Consider the following 20,386-nt stretch of genomic DNA (forward strand, 5'->3'; position numbering starts at 1 on the left):
TCATTAATTAAAATTAATAAATCATTTAAAATGTCTTCCATGACCTGAGAAATAACGCGCGCGCTTCACTTCTCTGACGTTACACTACGGACCAAAATGGCGTCTCCGCCTCCCAAGTATCCCTCCTGTGATTGGCTCTCTGTCATTGTTGGACCCTTTTCATTGGTTTCTTGTGGCGTTATTTTGACAATTCACTTCCGGAGAGTGCTCACGAGCTGCTGTGGCGCGTGAGGGGGCTGTCAACACAGTAAGTTATTTTCTGAAGGTTTATGATGCACATTTTAAATGTCCACTTCATGCCGACCTTTGCTTATGATGACTCAGCAAACCAACTGAAAAGCATGACATCAGCTGCTCGTGTTGTTCCACGTGGAGCTGATGACGTGTTGCCGTTTGGATTTGAATTCTTCTCTCAGTCTGCTTCTTTTTATTCCTCTGTGCTCACGCAGTCACACAGGGCACGATGGCTGACGCTGCCGACACTACAGCTGCAGTGAGCAGCACACCTCCTGGGAAAGAGGAGCAGGGAGGAGGAGAAGGTGGAGGAGGCTCAGACAGGGAGGCAGGAGGTGCTCTGACTGATGCCCAGACGGAGGTTTTGGAGAAATGCCTTCATGCACTCAGACATGCTAAAAACGACAGTCACACTTTGGCTGCTCTTCTGCTGGTAAGTGTGTCTTACTGTACGATATTGTCAGTGCACCAACTGTAAAACAAATCCATAACCTATGTAGTAATCATAATCATAACAGCATCACATGACACGGTGTCCTGATCTATGGCAGAGGTTCTTAGATATCACGTTTCACTGTATCTGTGTGTAACTCACACACTGCTTGCTGAGTGTGTATTGAAGGGTTGCTGTTTTCTTTTCTTCTCTCTCCCTGTCTTCAGATAACTCGCTTGTGCCCGGCAAGCCAGCTAGACAAACCCACCTTGAGGCGCATCTTCGAGGCCGTTGGCCTGAACCTTCCAGCTCGACTTTTGGTGACAGCAGTCAGAGGGCACGACAACTCGGGTTTACCCCCACACGAACTTCTGTCTCTAGGCACAGCTCTGTTGGCTGCCCTGAGTACCGACCCAGACATGGCCTCCCATCCCCAGCTCCTCACCACCATCCCACTCCTGCTGGGCATTATAGCAAATGGTCCTGCGATCCAACAGAGAGAGGCAGCACAGGAACAGAAGCAAGAGGGAGAGATGGGACAGAGTCTGGATTGTAAAACCCAATCAACTGAAGGTGTAAACACAGACAGTAATTCTGCCAGTGTGACAAAATCCACAGGAGAGGTCAAAACCAGCGGGCAAAAGGGTGATGACAGCAGTGAAGCCGGCAAAGAAACCTCACCTTCCTCCAAGCTCGACGAGGCCATGGCTGCTGACTGCTACCAGATTCTCACAGCTGTGTGTGCTTTACCCAGAGGTCCGGACCAGCTGCTGAGCAGGGGTGCCATACCTGCTCTGTGTAAAGCAGTGGAACAAAACCAGACTTTCAGCCGCAAGAAGGGGCTTGCCTTGCTTGGTTGCCTCCTGTCAGGTAAAACCAAGGACAAAGTGTGGAGTAAACACCCTGCAGAGCTCTGCACTTTGCTGGTCAGGCTCTCCAAGGATTTCTGCCAAGCCAAAGATCAGACTAGGCTGGATATGTGTGCTCAGTTGGTGCAGTTTCTCCCCGCTGTTGGTGTGTCAATTGAGAGTGAGGAGCTGAAGGGAGCCGTGGCCTGTGTATGGGGGGTATTGAGACCCATGTTGCAGGCTAAGTTGACGCCGAGACAGATCGGGCCTATCCTGGTCCTCAGCGCTTGTCTATTGGATTTGTATGGATGGGAGCTGGTGGGACCTCCTAAGTTCTGCTGCTTACTTGTGAACCGGGCCTGTGTGGAGGTCAGAATGGGGTTGGAAGAACCGCCTGGTAATGAACTTAGTCCAGAGCTGCAGCACACTCTCACAGGTAATGTACTTATTTAAAAGGGTGTATTGATTCTAATTTTAACATCTGCCCATCCGGAACATTCACCTACATGTGAAGCTGAATTCACTAGAACAGTTTTTTGTTTGGTTTCATGAGGAACCTGATTTTCTTAAAAAACTTTGAGGTCCTGGGTGTTGATTCTCCATGAATACAGCAAAACTATTGCTTGGTAATGAAAACTATCTATAGCAGACATCTGAGATACGGACCACCACTTAGTTTAAACCTCCATCAAAGTTTTGACTACCCATAAAAAAGTCTATTCTTTTGATGTTTCTACACAATTGTCTGAATGACTAAATGTGAAATCAGTTATTTCAGTGTAAAGAGCTCTTAATCAGCTCAACATCCAGCTGTGTCATTAGTGTGTCGCTGTAGAGCTTGAACTTATTCTCAGGTTATTGTAAATCTGTTTCTTTTTCTTTGTTAAATACAGCTTTCATTGGTCGTGCTTATGTTTGTCATTGTCAGTTCTGAGTCGAGTCATGTGGTGAAATTATGGAGATAAGATTTGATTTAAACATGTTTTTTTTTTTGTTTGTTTGTTTTTATTCCCAGGCTGTTACCGAATCATGGAGGCTGCCATAGAGCAGGCCTGCTGTCAGGGAGTGTCTCAGACCAGTGCACCTCCTCAGAGCTCCATCACTTCCCTCAGTCTGCAGCAGAGCAGGCAGGTCCTCGGGGTGTTGGAGGAGGCCTTCTCCGCTTTAATGTATCATCTGCAGCAGGTGAGAGGGCGAAGTTTGAGCTTCTGTTTCTACCCAACAAGCTACTTGTTGCTGCTTCTGATTGGTTAATCATGTAATCACTTTTCTGGGAGATGTGCGGGAAAATGCACATCAAGTATGGGATAAAATGTTTGGAGGTAAAAGTATAAAGTCGTTTATTTACAGAAAATCAGAAACTTTTAAAAAAGTGTTTAAGTCAAAATTCCAACTTTACTCTTTGTTTGTCTTATTCAAGAGTAAACTGAAACTTTGAATATTTTGGACAGTTGATTAGGAAAACATTTGAATGAATATGATTTTTTTCTGATGTTCTACAGATCATAAAGACAAAAATAATGAGCAGATGAACTGATAATGAATGTTATTTACAGCTCTACTCACAAACACGTGTGATTTCTGTTTACTAATAGTTCCAGTTATGATTGGTCCTACCACATGTTGTTTTACTAATTGAATTAATTCTGTTTTACTATCTGAGAATGTAGCAACAGTAAAGAAAAAATAAATCTTGGTGTCAGGGGAAAAATGTTGAAATGGAATATTTAGTCTCTGATGCTTTTGAAAGGATAGCATGTGTAAAACCTTTTCTCAACCTTCGTATTATTCCAGTCAAAGAGAGAGTATAAATCTTTCTCTCTATAAAATCTTGTCATTGTGCTGTTTTATAACTCTTACTTGTCTCTTCCTGTTCTCGTAGGTGGATCCAAGTCGCTATGGTGACCCTTTTATCTTTGCCACATTCCGCTCGCTGTGCTCATGGCTGGCTGAGGAGACTTCCTGTCTGAAAGAAGAAGTGACTGGACTGTTGCCCTTTTTGATCAGCTACTCCCGGAGCCACCTGCAGGGTGAGAGCCCAGAGCAGGGCCTCTCTGAGTGGATGGCTGATATGTCTGTCAGTGAGGAGAGAGGGGCGTGGACAGGCAAAGAAGCTCTGAGGTAAAGATGACAACAGATATTTTTTTTTTTTTTTTTTTAGATTCTGCAGTCATCTCACAGTCCTTCCCTCACATCCTCCTCCCTCTCTTCAGGTATCTCCTCCCAGCTCTGTGCCACCTGTCAGCAGAAGAAGGTCCCAGAAAAGTCCTGCTCACCCTGGACACCCCGGCCCTGCTGGTGGACTTTCTGTCTCAGTCCTGGTCTTCTCTCAAGGGAAAAAGTGGGATAGCATTGATCAGAGATCCTAGCATGGAGACCGCTTGCTCAGCCCTCCTTAATTTCACTGTCACAGAGCCCGAGAGAGTCAGGTAGCTGATTAACTTCCATTAGATTAGATTATACTTTATTTATCCCACAATGGGGAAATTAGTTTCAGCAGCAAGGGTGTAATATCCACTACAGAAGTACAATAGAGGATAAAAATAAAAATAGAAAAGGCTAAACAACAACAGACCAAAGTATCCTTCAGCCTATACAGTAAATAAGAAAAACAGTAACAAACAACAGATGTGCAAGGATGAATACTAAAGGTGAAAAGTGGTATGATATAAATAATAATAAGGCAAAGATAAGTGGCAGATATAAATAATATTTCAAAGGTAGTGTCATGAAATAATAATATTACAAACGTAAAGTGGCAAGATATAAGTAATACTGCACATAGTAAGTAGTCGGATGGAGATATAAACACAGATAAAAATGAAATAAATATAATATAAAGCTATGGAGAGTAGTGGTGGTAATTGAAAAACAGAGATTACAACATGATTCAGGTGGTGCAGGTGTTGTAGAGTCTGACAGCAGTTGGGATGAAGGACCTGTGTAGCCTTACACCGTAGGTGTATCAGTCTGCTGCTGAAGGAGCTGCTCAGGGACCCCACAGTGTCATGTAGGGGGTGAGAGGTGTTGTCCATGATCGATGTCAGATTAGCTAACATTCTCCTCTCACCCACTTCCTCTATGGAGTCCAGAGGACAGTCCAGGACAGAGCTCGCTCGTCTAATAAGTCTGTTGAGTCTGCTTCTGTCCCTGTCCGTGCTGCCCCCTCTCCAGCAGACCACAGCATACAGTCATAAAAAGTCCTGAGGAGAGCCCTGCACACTCTAAAGGACCTCAGTCTCCTCAGCAGGTGGAGACGACCCTTCTTGTAAAGTGCGTGGGTGTTATCAGTCCAGTCCAGTTTATTGTTGAGGTGAACACCCAGGAATCTGTAGCTCTCCACCACCTCTATGTCCGATCCCTGGATGTTCACCGGTGTGAAGTGGGATGTTTTCCTCCTGAAGTCGACGATCATCTCCTTCGTCTTGCTGGTGTTGAGCTGAAGCTGGTTTAGCTCACTCCAGCTGACAAAGTCTCTGATGACTGTCCTGTATTCCAGATCGTTCCCCTCAGAAACACATCCAACGACAGCTGTGTCATCAGAGAACTTCTGGGTGTGGCAGTGGGTGGTGGTGTGGGTAAAGTCAGAGGTGTAAAGGGTGAAAAGGAAGGGGGAGAGCACCGTACCCTGAGGGGCACCTGTCTTGCAGAGCACCATGTCAGACACACAGTGCTGGAGCCTCACAAACTGTGGTCTGTTGGTGAGGTAGTCTGTTGTCCATGCAGCCAGGTGTTGGTCTACTCCCACACCTTCCATCTTCACTCTGAGCAGTGAACACAGTGAAATACTCAGCAGAAGTGTTTTATTTCTATCCATAAATACTGAGAGATCACCGTTCATGACCTTTTTTCTGTTTTGTTGTCTAGGAAGGACCCATGTTTCAGAAAGCTGGAGGTCCTTCTGGGTGAAGCCCTTCCTGTTCTGGTGCACAAACCCCATCTGCTGGTCCTGGCAGCAAATTACTGCACATTGGGACTAATGATGGGCAGACTCAAATCAGCCCCTTCAGGTGAAAATGTCTTTTGTTTTTGTTCATCGCACAGTTTTTCCAGGTTTGTTCGTCTTGTCAACACCAATGTTTGTCCAGTGATTAATTAGATACAAATACACTGTGTCCATCTGAATTCGATTCCACACACTGAAGTTCCAGTGCTCCCTTGTCATAGCCAGAAAATCATGTCATGTTAAATTTAAATACAGGCATGAAATGTCCATTATTGGTAACCCTGGTTCAGAAATATAGGACAGTTTCATCAAATCAATTCAAACCAAATCAGATTGTATTTGTTTAGCCCAAAGTCACAAAGTACATTTGCCTCAGAGGGCTTTACAATCTGTACAGGGAGTGACACCCTCTGTCCTTAGACCCTCGGTTCAAGTGAGGAAAAACTTGCCCACAAAAATATAGTAGTGATGATGATGATGATGATGATGATGATGATAAGAATAAGAATAGCAGCAACGCTTATGATTTTTTTTTTTTCCAGGCTCAGTTGAAGCCAACCAGAGGCGCTTCTTCTCCACAGCTCTCCGCTTCCTCCACAGCGCCCTGGACTCCAGCTCCAGCCCCGGACCGGTTAAAGTGAGCCTCAGCTGGGAGGAGAGTTGGGACGAGGCCTCGGAGCTGTGGAGGTTGGGCCTGCAGGGTCTGGGAGGCTGCGTCCGTGCTCAGCCCTGGATCACCACCCTGGTCCGAGAGGAAGGTTGGCTTAAACACACTCTCACCATGCTGGGGCAGTGTAGTGTACTACCTGACCAGCACACACAGGGGGCGCTAGAGGAGGCTCTGTGTGCCATGGCAGACCAATGCCAGCTCTGTAAGCTGGAGATTGGAGACATGATGAAAAATCATGAAGGAGCTTTAAGCTGCATGAGGAACCTGAAGAAATCAGTGGAAGTGAAGTGAAATCAAACTAAGCGTGCAGAAATAAAGGACTGAAGCCTAAAGTGTGTGTTCATCACTCTGACATGAATAATGTTACCTGTTGTCCACACTTTGTAAGAAGAGCTAACACCTCAGATAATGCTGCTGTGCAAAGGAAAGTAGAAAATGATGAAGCACAAACACATTTTCAGTATAATCCAATCTAATGTTCAGACAGCTGTGCTCTGAAAAGACACTCTCAGTCTCAGTCATGGTTATTGTGAAATGTTAATGTCTTTAATAAAGAGCTATTTTGTTAGAAAACCAATCAGAGTCTGTGTGGCTTCCTTTTTGCTCTACAACCCAAAGCTCACTGTGGGAATCATGCTCAAGTCTCAAAGTTTATATTGCACCAAATCATAACAAAGTTATCTCACAACACTTTTCATGCAGAGCAGGTCTAGACCGTACTCTATAATAAGGACAAACTTCCCTAGGTTAAGTCTACTACTCTGACCTGAAGACAACTGTTCTACACGCAGTTTAATAAAACCAAAATAAATACAAATAACTGTATTCAGTTTAATAAAAACACAGAATAAATATAATGCAGCTGTTGAAATGTTCCAAGTCAGGCTTCATTTTTCCTGATTTGAATCCAAAAATCCTGTTTGCTATTAACAACCAGAAGGTGGCGCACTGAGACTATCAAGAGCTAAACTGAAGTCGTGACATTCACACCTCTGTCTGTACGCCTGTCTCTGTGTCTGTCTGTCTCTGTCTGTCTCTGTGTCTGTCTGTACGTCTGTCTCTGTCTTTGTCTGTTTGTACGTCTGTCTCTGTGTCTGTCTCTGTGTCTGTCTGTACGTCTGTCTCTGTCTCTGTCTGTCTCTGTGTCTGTCTGTACGTATGTCTCTGTCTGTCTGTGTCTGTCTGTCTCTGTGTCTGTCTGTACGTCTGTCTGTACGTCTGTCTCTGTGTCTGTCTGTCTCTGTCTGTCTCTGTGTCTGTCTGTACGTCTGTCTCTGTCTGTATCTACGTTTTGCTCTAATTTAGAGGAAAAAATCAATGCAACTGTCATTTAATGCGATGAAATGTAGAAAGAAAAATGAAAAACAAATTACAGTCGCGTGAGTGACTCTTGTTAATAAAATGTTAAATATTTATTCTGCAGATATCAGGACGCATTTATTTCTGAGCTTGGAGTATTTTTCTAAAGTCAAATGTACAAAAGACACCAATACAACTTGTGCAGTGCTTTTTGAATTAAGAACACTTGCCGTGTTCTGAGCGGCCCGCAATTTCTTTAAATGAATCCCTTCATCCTGATGCTGCAGTTCATGCTCAGTCGTGAAAAAAGTTTTTAGCCACCCCATTCGCGACTCCTGTCACCTCCCGCCCTTCTTTTTTTTCTACCCCCCACCCCCTCCTCAACACCCTATCCATACAAACTCCTGCACCGTCTCTCAAACTAACTCACTCCTCTCTGTACCTTCAGCCCGTCTCCTCCATCTCCATCCACCGCGTCCACCACTTTAACCCCTCAGCTGCTGCTTGACACCCAGACTGAGAAACATCACCAGCACCATGCTCTGGAAATCCCGAACCAAGAGTGACCTTTTACAGGTTGGTTTGTTTTTGAATCTTTCTTCAGCTTTCAGAAGGTCTGTCATGTTGGAGTCACTGCGTAAAAAGGCTGCACGTGGAGGGCCTGATTGTTTCCTGATTGTCACTTTTAGATTATTAAACGTTTGAATGAGTCAGTATGGCTGAAATATAATTTGAAGTTTAAAATCAAAAAAGAAAAACAGATTTCTGACCAGGGGGATCCAGATACCGGTGCGTAAAGGCTGCTCTGGTCTCAGCTTACACGTTAAAAATCACTGAATGTGATGTGCATATTTAAATGTCTTTAATGTTAAGATGCTTCTTCAGTAAACACGTTAAACACTTCAAAATATTAAACACTAATTATATTTCATAGTGTCTGTTTCTCGGTGCGTAAAATCAGGTACATAACCAAACCAAGTGTCGTTTTTTAAACAAAACAAGCAATAAATGTAAAAGTGTGTGTGTGTGTGTGTGTGTGTGTGTGTGTGTGTGTGTGTGTGTGTGTGTGTGTGTGTGTGTGTGTGTGTGTGTGTGTGTGTGTGTGTGTGAATTAACGGCTGATAATTGAATGAATATATCTCTTTAAGAGAAGTGGACCCTGTCGACCCCTCCCCTCATTCCGCCGGGTGCGCGCAAAACCTATAAGTAGTGCGCTCATGGAGAGACTGTAGGACTCTGTGTGTGTTATGCGCGCGTGTATCCGGCAGCAGCATTTTCATGTGTTCGTAAAGATTTCAGTCAGACAAGAGATAAGGAAAGTAAAAACACACCTTTGACTTGAATGGACCGTTGAACACGTCTGGATTACATATTTGGTAACACCTTTGGAAGCCTGCGCCTGCTCACTTTTACATTTGGGGGCATTCAGAGTGGTCCAGATGTTAATCCACACCTATTCGGCCATGGTGAGTTTGTTTTGAGCTCCTTTGGATTTATTGATGTCTGTTTATTATGAGCGTAAGTCAGTTTGAGGAGAAGTTTCTTTTCTTTTCCGAGTGTCAGTGGACTGGAGGAACACGCGCGCAGTGTGCCATCAGCACCTCGAGCTATCAGTCAATTAAGGACAGAAAAATGACTTCTGATCAGTGCGTTGTATTTTGTGACATTAATTGTCAGTTTACAGAGTGTTTCTGGTCCGTGGTGATTTATGTGGCTGATCACCGAGTCTGGCTGTTAGCTGCCCAGTAGACTCCTGAGTGTCAAGTGTTCATAGTTCCCAGTGAGCCTTCCTGACACTCGTATTGCAGCGCCGCGCATCTGTCCGCAGAGATGCTCTTTGTCTGCACAGTGTCACAGCAAGTGAGGCCGCCTGACAGTAAAGTGTCCACTCACTGCACACACTGTGGAGAGGATGGTCCGTCCTTTGCAGCTTCACAGCTCAAACTTTGTTGAATGGAACCGATGAGTCCCGCACAGTCAGTCCTGCACAGTGCGGATAATGTGTGGCAGACACAAACTGCGTAGATGTGCTTTTAAACCTGGCAGAGGGCCTCTCCGGCTGCCAGATAATGGACATTGTTCCAACACAGCAGCATTGATCTGAGTGACCCAGCTTTCAAGAAATCCATTTTTATCAGAATATGCGCGCACACATGTGGCTGCACCGGTGTTTCTTTCACGTGGAGGGTTACATTTATCCAAATCAAAGCACACTTTGTTTCTGCGGCCTGACAGTTTACAGGTGTGCCCCCTCCTGCAACACCGTGTGTGTGTTTGTGTGTGTTTGTGTGTGTGTGTGTGTGTGTGTGTGTGTGTGTGTCCTTTGTGTAGCTTCTTGGTTGCAGTGACCTCTCTGACACTGTTCAGCAGCGATGCCAGCGGCGTCTTCTGCCAGCGCGCATCACTTCAAGCTGCTGCTGTTTCCGACATTTAATAAAGATGGAATACATTTATTCATGTTTTATTGCTCCGTGCTTTTGTAAAAACGGTTTTATTTGTGACAACCCACGCCTTTATATTTCCGTTTCCCGAAGCTCCAAACTTTTGGAATGTCTCTGACGTTTGATCAAACAGTCAGTCCAGTATGTTGAAAATGTTTGAGCTCCTCACATGAAGTCAACTTTGACATTTTCTGCAGGACCGCGCAGACGGACTAAGCGGATCTTCGCCGAGTGGGCGCCTCTCCCAGCTGTCCTCCCTGAACCAGGCCGCCTACTCCTCTGCTCCCCCGCTCTGCCACACTCCGGCCTCTGACTTCCAGCCTCCGTACTTCCCTCCACCCTATCCCCAGTCCTCCCTGCCATACTCCCAGAGTCAGGACTCAGCGTACTCCCACTTGTCAGACCCCTACCCCTCCATCAACTCCATCCATCAGCATCAACAAGCAGCATGGCACTCGCAGAGGTCACGCTCCGAGGAGGGGGGACTTCTGTCACAGTCGCACCGGGCTCTGGGCCTCGACCCCCGACGGGAGTATCCAGCTGTCCCTCGGCTGCTGCACGGTCTCGGTGAAGGTGCGGCCGCTCTCGGGGACGGTCCTCTCGGGATGCACCTGGGACACCACGGCCTGGAGGATCTTCAGGTGACTTCATTTATTTTAGTTTTCCTCCTTTGGCTGAGTTGGTCGTGCGCAAAAGTCAAATCAGTGCGCACAAACATGATGAATAAAATCTCTTTATTTTATAATAACGCAAATATCATGAAGTGCAACACGAGCTGCTCTGCTTCAAATAAAATAGCCGGATGTTGTCAGAAAGGCCTTCAGATAGTTTATCTTCATTTCCTTCAGACAACGCAAATTTCTGGTGAAACAACTCAAATAAATAAAATCGGTGTGAAGTAAATTAATGAATTACCAACGGCTACAGCATTTTATCCATCACTTTGATTTATTATTATTATTATTATTATTATTATTATTATTATTTCATTTTAAAGACTGACCAGCAGATTATTTTATCTGAATGAACCCAAAAGAAATTCGCACGAGTCATTTTGGCCAGAAGTAAAACAGCCGCGCGCCTCGTGATGCTTTTATTTTATTTTACAAAACGGGTCTGAAATATCCATTTCTGCAAAAGAAATGTTTGCTTTCTTTAAAGCAAATATTTATTTTCTCTAAAATTTCGTTGATACATGAATCAATAATAAAATGTCAGAGAGCTCTCATCAGTTTGTCAGCTGTGGATTTTAGCTGCCTGTTGAGTTTTTTTGTTGTTGTTTTTTTTAATGTGTGAGTTCGAATTTAAACGTCTGGAATTCATATTGTAGATACACATGTGGGGATGTTATGAGTTTTATAAACAAACTAAAATACCGAACACTTTTCTAAAATGTGAAGGATGACGTTTGGTCTTTTGGTGCCGACCCTGGTGCAGCGTTATTCCAAATCTCGCTCGGAGACTCTGCAGCTTATTGTGTCTTTTTTCTGCAGGTTTTTTGGAGAAGAATAGTTTCTATGGTTTATTGAGCAGTCAGCTTCCCTGCAGCAGGTGCAGCTGCAGACGCTGTTTGTTGCCTCCTTGCAGAAAAACACACCGAGACCAATTGATGTGCACGCTCATTAATAGAAAAGAAAGGTTGGAGAGGAGCGCCACGCAGCACGGAGTCAACCCGGGCATGTTGCTGTTAAACGCTCCCACTTGACAAGGACCTTTATTTGATTAATGGATTATATCCTCCGCGTTTATAAATTCAACACAAAGGAGACATCCGAGAATCCGAGACAGTTTCATCCTCTGAATGAAAAGATCACAGAAAGAAAGACTTCATTTCTTTTCTCCTCTGATCGGAGGCCGTTTTGGATTTTTATTGAATCACATGTTACACTTTTTTAAACATGCCTACAGTGAAATAAATCTGAACATATTTGAGGTTCATATTTTGAAAATTATTAAATTTCTTCATCAAAATAGAATCTATAAAAATCTTTTTATCCTGTTTAATTGAATGGTATGTATTTAGCCAAAGTACATTTGTTGCACTGAAAAATTCAAAAATGAAAAATGATTTCTGATCCAAATATTTTTTTATCATAAAAATACTCATTTATAAGATTTGACAAATTTAAACTGTCAAAAGGCCAAAAATAATTTTGTGCAGAAAAATGAACAAACTGATGATGATTTCAATCATCTGTCATAACTTCATCCATCATTTATCGTCAGATTTTCCATTTTGCACAAAGAAAGTCAGACTGCGTTATTTACTCTGATATGGATTGTGTTCATGATGTGGTGAGGGGAAACCAAACGATGGTCCTTCCATCTTGCTTTGGCCTAAGAGAGACAAGCTATATATATATACTATTATATATATATATATATATATATATATATATATTATATATATATATATATATATATTATATATTATATATATATATAAATGTGTGTGTGTTGGCTGTGGGGCCGGTGGTAAATGATAGTGACTGTCTGTCTGTCTGACACAGGGAATGGAGGAAGGATCAGCCTTGGGCATCCTCACCACTCTGTCATTAAAAAAGGTAAGAGGGTGGAGAGCTCTGTGTGTGTATGTGCATGTGTTGTGCACGCGTGTGTCTCAGTGTGTGTGTGTGGTGTGTGTGTGTGTATGAGATATATTATTATATATATATATATTATATATATATTATATATATATATATAATATATAGAGAGAGAGAGAGAGAGAGAGAGAGAGAGAGAGAGAGAGAGAGAGAGAGAGAGAGAGAGAGAAAACGATTGTGCATGTGTGCATTGTGTGTGTGTGTGTGTGTGTGTGTGTGTGTGTGTGTGTGTGTGTGTGTGTGTGTGTGTGTGTGTGTGTGTGCACCTATATAATTGTGCTATACATGCTGAAGGGGGTTTTGTGTTTAGGGGCACTCCAACACCAGTCTCTCTCACTGTCACACACACACACACACACACACACACACACACACACACACTATAAATAATTCTGTTTTGCTATTTCATTTGAAGTCAAGAAGTCCTCTAATACTCAGCTGCAGACTTCACCCCAAAGGCACACATTCTTAATGAACTGTTCATGGTCATATGAGAGAGAGAGAGAGAGAGAGAGAGAGAGAGAGAAGGATTAGAGTGAAGAGGAAAGAGGAGAGAGAAGTGGGCCAAAGAAGAAAAGGGAGGGGAACATGATAAAAGAGGAGTTGTGGGGAAATTTGCAGAGTATGATCACTCTAATATTACCGAGTATGAGGTGCAGGAGACACAGGGGCACAATTAGAAAATTCAAGTTGGATTTGTTGCTGGTGGAGCGATACTGTGAGAAAAAAAAAAAAATCCCTGATAGCTGCAGCATGTTTTGGTGTGTGGTGTGAAAAAAAGAAAAAAAGAAAACCGACTGAAATGAAATATGTTTTTACACTAATAACACATAACAGAGAATTTCTTTTGAAATATGTAAATAATTATTTTACTTTAAAAAGTGCAGAAAATGATGATTTTCTTTTCTTGTTGATTAAATTGTGTCATTTAAACTCCACATGAACAGAATCCACTCATGACTGAAATCTGTTTTGGCCTCTTAATTTTAAAATGATTTCATTCATCCAGCAGTCGCCAGCCTGAATCGCTCCATGCTGTGAAGTTTTCACAAAAACAAGGATGTAGTTCCCCAAATCACGTCCTGAAGACAAGCAGGAGGCTCTGACTGCACATTTCAAACTGCTTGAATGTTGCTGCTGCAAACCAGCAGCCATTTGATGAAGTGACAGTGATTCCACTTGTTTGCCAAACGCTTAGAATTGATCAATTACCGCAACGAGAATCTCTCCGGCAAGCACTTAGAACAGATAGCAGAGCAAACCGAAAGCCCTCATGAATAAGAAAATCCAACAGGGAGAACAGAAGGAGACAAGGAAAGGGGGTAAGATAAAGAGTGGGAGGCACAAGAAAGAGTCAAGCAAGAGTGAAAGATGATAAGAAAGAGAAGGAGGGGCAGGCGGATGACAAAGGAGAGAGAGAGAGTGCTATGGAGGAAGCTACTGCTCTGTGGCCTCGCCGGCTGGCTGGCTGGCTGACTGGCTGGCTGGCTGCTTAGGGTTGCTTGTGACTGAAGGGATTTGAAGAGATTTTTTTCAGTTCAGGGACTCAGTGCTGCTCAGCAGGGCGTCGTAAAGAGGCCACCCGCCACCCTCAGAGTGTGAGCGAAGAACCCACATCCCAGTGTTCAGAGAGAGGAGTCATCAGGAACAGAGAGAGCTAATGAGAGAGAGAGAATGTTCCAATCAAATTACAATCACCTTTATTGGCTCCATTAATTTCCTAACTCACCTTAAAGGACTGCTTCTTCTTTCAGGCCTTTGTTGCCCCTCATCCTCACCTCATTATCTCTCTGCTGCTCTAGATAATAAAGCATAAAAGCATAAAATCCCCCCAACAGAGCATGTTTTCTCTCTCACATCTTTTCTCTTTCTTAACTCTTGTGCTATTCAGTCGTGTTGATATTTTTAGTTTAATTTGTTCCGCTTTTTGACATTTCTGTGTCCACGGCAGTGCAATGAATGGAGTTTTGTGGTGCAGAGCATTAAAAAAAACTCTCAAGTGCTCAAAATATGCAACAGCTACACAGTTTCCCAGTTCACTGTGTTAAATCCACAGAACACACTGTCAACACTTCAACAATTCAGTCAATAGAGTTCCAGTGAATTCTGTTCACAGAGATGTCACAAACAAAATACTGATTCCTTTGACCTTCTTCATTTAAACTCACAAGGTTTCAAATTTAATGGCTCAGGACTCAAAAGATCATTTCATCACCACCAATTAATACCTTAAAATTAAGAGACACTGCTCTCAGTGCCAACATAAATCATCATTAGTTACTGCTGCAACAGGTTGTGTGGACGACTAACACATCAGGGAGATGCTTCTCGCACCCCCTACTCACCAAAACAACACAGACAGAAAAAGTCCTTTTAAAAGTTTACCGCAGTGCAGAAAAGTGAGTGTGAATTGAGCTCCTCAAGGTGTGAAATAAAGCTATTTGAGAATGCGCAGTTAAAATGTTACCACCTGCAGTTTAAATAACAGTCAACAAGCAGCGCTCCAGAATTAGAGCTGTCGACGCAGGAGAGTACATTACACTGAATAGATTAGTGAGGAGAGGAGGAGCACGCTGTCATTCACACGACACCACTGTCACTGCACAATACATGTTTAGTCAGACTATTTTTGTCATTTGCATTTTGTTTTTGTTCAACTTGTGTATGTACTTTGTATCTTTCTTCATCTCTCCTTCATTTCTTCACAGTTCCTATCCCGTCCAAGCTGAACGGCTCGTCCCTCTCAGCTTTGTCCATTGGTAAGGAGGGTCTTGGTATGGGAGCTGTGTCCAACCCGGCTGAGGTCTTCTGTTCGGTCCCGGGTCGCCTCTCGCTGCTCAGCTCCACCTCCAAATACAAGGTGACGGTCGGGGAGGTGCAGCGACGCCTCTCCCCACCTGAATGCCTCAACGCTTCCCTGCTGGGTGGAGTCCTCCGCAGGTGAGAAGCAGATGGGGAATGAGAGGGTGTGAAGTGGTTTTTGAGTTGTTTATATGAGGAACTTTAAGCCTGAAGTCAAAGACAAAAATGCACCTTAAGTCAATCATCTCATCAGACTTTAGGATAGAGAGTGTGACCTCATTAGGCCTCTAAAATGCTCAATGCGACAGTGAGAGAAGATAGAGGGAAAGCTGTTAGAGCTTGTAGATGTGCAATACATGCAATGTTGGTCGGCTATAATGAGTCTAAATATATAGATGCTAAAAATTCGAGTAAAAAGGATATAGCTGCAATTTTGATGTTTGGCTTCTTCTCCTCCATCAGCAGAGGACTCAATCATAGACAGAGATTAACATCATTTCTCAGTGTCACATGGCTATTTCATCTTCAGTATATACAAACAATAACTTTATGATCCTGCTTAAATTGTTGTTGAAAGTCATTCTGGGAAATGTAGGAATCAGTAACTGTGACAAATAAACTGATACTCACCGGTTGATATTTGTAAGCAGGATCTGTGAACTACACAGCTCACTGAGCTCAAGTCATGTGACCCTAAGCTTTATCACAATAATCAAATAGGAGGTCATCAGAGAGAATTGTGGGAGCCTACACCAGTGTTTACCTTGTGTTTCACATGAAGTCTGCTGACTGCTTTACCGCACAGAGGAGCTTCTTTATACCACAAACCAGGAAAAGCTGAAAGAAGCTTTCAGGACTTTCTGACTTTTGGACCACCAGGGTTTATTGAAAATCAGATGGAAGCTACCAAAAGATTTTGGACATAATTTGTTTTGTTAAATGTAATTTTATGAATGTAACAACACCTCTTCCTTATGTTGTTTGCATGTAGTCAGTTTATGAAACCACATGACAGAGGCTCCTCTATCTTTTCTTTGCTGTCATACATGAGGACTGTTCCACCTTTTTCCCCTGAAGCTTTTCAGAATAAGACCACTTTAACTTTAACTATGGGGCCATAGCTGAGGACACAAAATGGGTCATGGGACTAAATCACAAGAGGAGAAATGTGGTTTAATGAAGCACAGCCTCGGGCCAAAAGAACAACTTCATGATTTGGGTTGCAGGCTGAAATACTTTAAAGGGATCATTAAAAGATCTAAAGGAGTAAACATGGAGATACAGCTACCCCACCGACAGCATTTACTGTTCACTCCACTACAATTATTTAACAGCTATACTTACTTTGGAAATTAAGATTGAACATATGAAATGAATCATCCGTTTCTAAAATATAAGGCATCATATAAAGTACAATAATAATATTTATAGCCTGTGAATAAACAGAGAGGTTCTTAAATTCAGATATATAAGAAAAAATAAAGGACGAGATCAAGTCAAGCAAAGTAAAAAAAAGAACTAAAAGGTGAAAAATACAAGACAGGAGCAGTGCTGACAGGGAACATACTGTAGGGATTTCAGCTTCAAATTCACACAAACACACATACACACACCACAACAAAACTCATAAAGAGAAACACACACACACGCACACACACACACACAGGACCAGCTCCTAAAAACTGTTCTCTGTCTTCCTGTCCCCCCTCAGGGCAAAGTCAAAGAATGGTGGCCGCTGTCTGAGAGAGCGTCTGGAGAAGATTGGCCTCAACCTGCCCGCCGGGCGACGCAAGGCAGCCAACGTCACTCTGCTAACATCTCTAGTGGAGGGTAGGGAAAACACACACACACGCACACACACGCACACGCACACACACACACACACACACACACACACACACACACACAGGCTGCAGTTTATCTCATGACATGACCTGAGCTGAGCAGTGATTTCAAAGCATTTTTATGGATAATTGTTTAATGTGAAATAAACTGAGGCGCTGACCTTTGGCTCTGAACAGACAGAAGCAGCTTTTCTGCAGTGGATTATCGCCTAGTTTGACTCATTGTTTTAAGAGACAAATTCTCACTCTCCTCCTCCTCCAGGTGAGGCTGTCCATCTGGCGCGAGACTTTGGTTATGTGTGTGAGACAGAGTTTCCAGCCAGAGCCACAGCTGAGTATCTGTGCAGGCAGAGCGAGCCGGACCAGCTCCCAACACGGCGCAGCATGCTCCTCGCCACCAAGTGAGTATTTCATCCCCACACCTTGACACATTTAAAGGAGCACTCCACTGATTCTACAGGTCAAAGTCATGGAGGGCGATGCTACCGAGTTTTAAAATGTCTTCTCTAACTGTGACATTTTGTCATGTAGCATTACTGATCTCAGCGTGTGGACAGAAAGCCTGTATTACAGACTGAGGGGCTAACAAAAGATATAAAGATATAAAATATAAGATAACAAAGGTATCAAAATGCATTATGGAAAGTGTAGGTCAGGATATTTCATCCTCTGCAGCTTCAGACTGTCCTTTGTGGGTCACACACCTTTAGTGCATCCATGCTGATAAGAAACCCATCATTTGTACCATAAACGTAATCTGTTTCACCACAATGTGATAAAGGTCTACATGAACAAACAGCACAGCTGAAAAGAAAACACACAAGGTTTGAACTTCAGGATTTAAAGGTCTTTCATTGGCTGGTGTGAAACGTAAAATGTTAGATATCTAAAATCATAAAAGGCCTCAACATAGGAAACAGTGTGTACTGGAATATTACACTGAGTGTAGTAGCCAAGAGGCAAAAACAATATCTAGACAAAGACAACACACTAAAACAATCCTCCTGAAAGTTTATTCAGTCCAACAAAGACATGCCTAATGTCAAAACACTTTCATTTCTCCATATTGTTAAAACATCCATATGTATTATATACTGTATATTTATATATCCATTTTATATAATTGACCTTCTCTGATCTTCAGAGCCCTTTCTGTACTGTGGCACCTACCTTAGGTTTGAATCAGGACTGGTGGTGCTAGGCGTGTGAATCAGTCAATTTTTCAACAATAATTAAAGACAAACTTGTTGCCAACACTGAATCTTGTTTTGCAGAAATAAATCTCATATTAATAACTATCACATCTCTTTTCCTCTCAGGGAGATCTGTAAGGAGTTTATGGACTTGATGTCCCAGGACCGCTCTCCGCTGGGTGGTAGTCGACCCACCCCCTGCCTGGAGCCCGGCGTCCAGGGAAGCCTGACTCACTTCAGCCTGCTCACCCACGGCTTCGGTACACCCGCCATCTGCGCCGCGCTCTCCGCCTTCCAGAGCTATCTGATGGAGGCGATCAAAATGCTGGACAAAGGAGAGGGAGGAGGGAAGAGCCACCACGACAAGGAGATGAAGCACCGCAAATAAGAGGGAGGACAGACAGACATGTTGGCGGATGGATGAGAGGCAGGAAGGAGGAGAAAATAGGGTGGGATAAGACTGACTTGTGCCCCTCTGCGTCTTTACCTCCGCCTTCAGGATAAAAACTGAGACTCTTACCTCCCAGAAACTCCTGCAGCCCCTCTCGTCGAGGAGGCGGGGTTCATGATGATATCTGTACTGTAATGTGTGTCCACAACCACCTCACTCTAAATGACGCATGGACCTCTCTTCTCAGTAGCTGGTTTGTGTCAAGATGGCATCAACAAAGCATCTCCTCAGGATGAGTTCCTTCATATGGCTGTATGCTTTTATTTATCCTCCTCCTCCTTCTTTTTCTTCCTCCTCTTCCTCTTCCTCTTCTTTAAATTCTGATGAACATGTCACCATGATCTGTGTTCACAAAGCCCTGCCTCCATCTCTCTCTCTCTCTCCTCTCCTCTTCTCTCTCCTCCCATCACTCGTCGTCCCCGCTCGCTCCGCCTCGCCTCCTCTCTCTCAATCTCCTCTCTCTCTCTCTCTCTCTCTCCCTCTCTCTCACCTTTTCACATTTTTGGACTGAACTCATCTGGGAAGTGTTGTAAGCCATATCTGAGACAGCAACCTGCTCTTTGCTCCTTTGGACCTTTGGGAGACTTTTAACTCCACTCTAGTTGGATGAGCACAGTTTCCATATGTAGTTCTTCTTAATTGGTGGTCATGGGAAATTGAGTTCTCTGGGTTCTCTAGCAGTGCGGTAAGGAGGAGTTAAAGGCAGCTAAAGGAAAATTGTTTTCTTTCATTTTGAAGTACTACGTGTCGGTAACTTAAGAAAATAACACAAATCATTTTGTACTTTCTGTGTATGTTTATTATTAATGTTATTACTGTTGTTATTATTATTGTATTACTGCATAAATGTAATATATTATTAAACAATTAAGAACTGACTGACTTTCATGAGCGTGTTTTTATGTTTTGATCTCTGAAATCTGAACAATAAAAAGTAATGACACCTTCAGGTCCCTTAAATGCAACTGCCCACTACAGCGAACAATTAAAAGGTGACAGTGGGCTTTTATCGTGCTTCCTCTGTCTCTTTGTCTCAGTAATGACATTTTTTATTGATTCCTGTAGGCAGAGTCTATTGTGACTTCAACAGGAAGGTCATAGTAAGGGCTGCAACTAACACTTAATGTCATTACTGATTGATTGATCTGTCAATTTATTTTATTTTTTGCGATTATTAGGTTAATTGCTTTGTCTATAAAACGTCAGAAAATACTGAAAAATGTCCATTCTATTTTCACGGAGCATAAAGTGATGTTACCAACAGCCAAAGCAAAAGACTCAATTTCCCTGAGAGAAAACAGTGAAGCACTTTCAGCTGCTGCTGTGTTCTGTCCACCACTTTGATCCACACTGAAATATCTCAACATCTTCCTGATGAATTGGGACAGATATTTGTACATTCATGGTTCCCAAACAATAGATCCTAATAACTTTAGTGATTCTCTGACTTTTCCTCTTGAACCACGGAGAGGTTGATATTTGTCATTTTTTGGAGAAATGTCTCCACAACTATTGGATTTTTGCTAGCCTCCAGATGAATTTGAAATGACACCAACAATATTTCATTTATAAATTATTAACTTATTAATTATTGGAGACCAAATGTGTACACAATGTAC

At 43.0% G+C, this 20,386-nt stretch overlaps 2 protein-coding genes across 2 annotated transcripts; both read left to right on the forward strand.

Annotated features, from left to right (window-relative positions):
- Positions 1 to 104: 104 nt before the first annotated feature.
- ncdn (neurochondrin) lies at positions 105 to 6,708 on the forward strand. The gene is made up of 8 exons (XM_010734082.3): positions 105 to 247; positions 450 to 667; positions 895 to 1,951; positions 2,531 to 2,700; positions 3,398 to 3,636; positions 3,729 to 3,944; positions 5,383 to 5,525; positions 6,004 to 6,708. The coding sequence occupies exons 2-8, from the start codon at positions 464 to 466 to the stop codon at positions 6,420 to 6,422; spliced, it is 2,448 nt and encodes an 815-aa protein (XP_010732384.2). The 5' UTR covers positions 105 to 247; positions 450 to 463; the 3' UTR covers positions 6,423 to 6,708.
- A 1,972-nt stretch (positions 6,709 to 8,680) lies between these two features.
- tfap2e (transcription factor AP-2 epsilon) lies at positions 8,681 to 19,161 on the forward strand. The gene is given in 8 exon segments (XM_027286169.1): positions 8,681 to 8,896; positions 10,069 to 10,512; positions 12,382 to 12,412; positions 12,415 to 12,435; positions 15,186 to 15,417; positions 16,991 to 17,109; positions 17,386 to 17,524; positions 18,443 to 19,161. Coding segments are annotated over 8 exon segments (1,275 nt in total). The 5' UTR covers positions 8,681 to 8,869; the 3' UTR covers positions 18,705 to 19,161.
- Positions 19,162 to 20,386: the final 1,225 nt, after the last annotated feature.

The sequence above is a fragment of the Larimichthys crocea genome, chromosome XIII (assembly GCF_000972845.2).
Source record: "Larimichthys crocea isolate SSNF chromosome XIII, L_crocea_2.0, whole genome shotgun sequence".
Classification (NCBI taxonomy): domain Eukaryota; kingdom Metazoa; phylum Chordata; class Actinopteri; family Sciaenidae; genus Larimichthys; species Larimichthys crocea.

What these genes read in the sequence shown, in the direction of transcription:
- ncdn (XM_010734082.3), top strand. Translation starts at nt 464, where the DNA reads ATGGCTGACGCTGCCGACACTACAGCTGCAGTGAGCAGCACACCTCCT. An exon ending in CTTTGGCTGCTCTTCTGCTG is followed by an intron (nt 668 to 894) that starts GTAAGTGTGTCT and finishes CCCTGTCTTCAG; the next exon opens with ATAACTCGCTTGTGCCCGGC. An exon ending in ACTCAAATCAGCCCCTTCAG is followed by an intron (nt 5,526 to 6,003) that starts GTGAAAATGTCT and finishes TTTTTTTTCCAG; the next exon opens with GCTCAGTTGAAGCCAACCAG.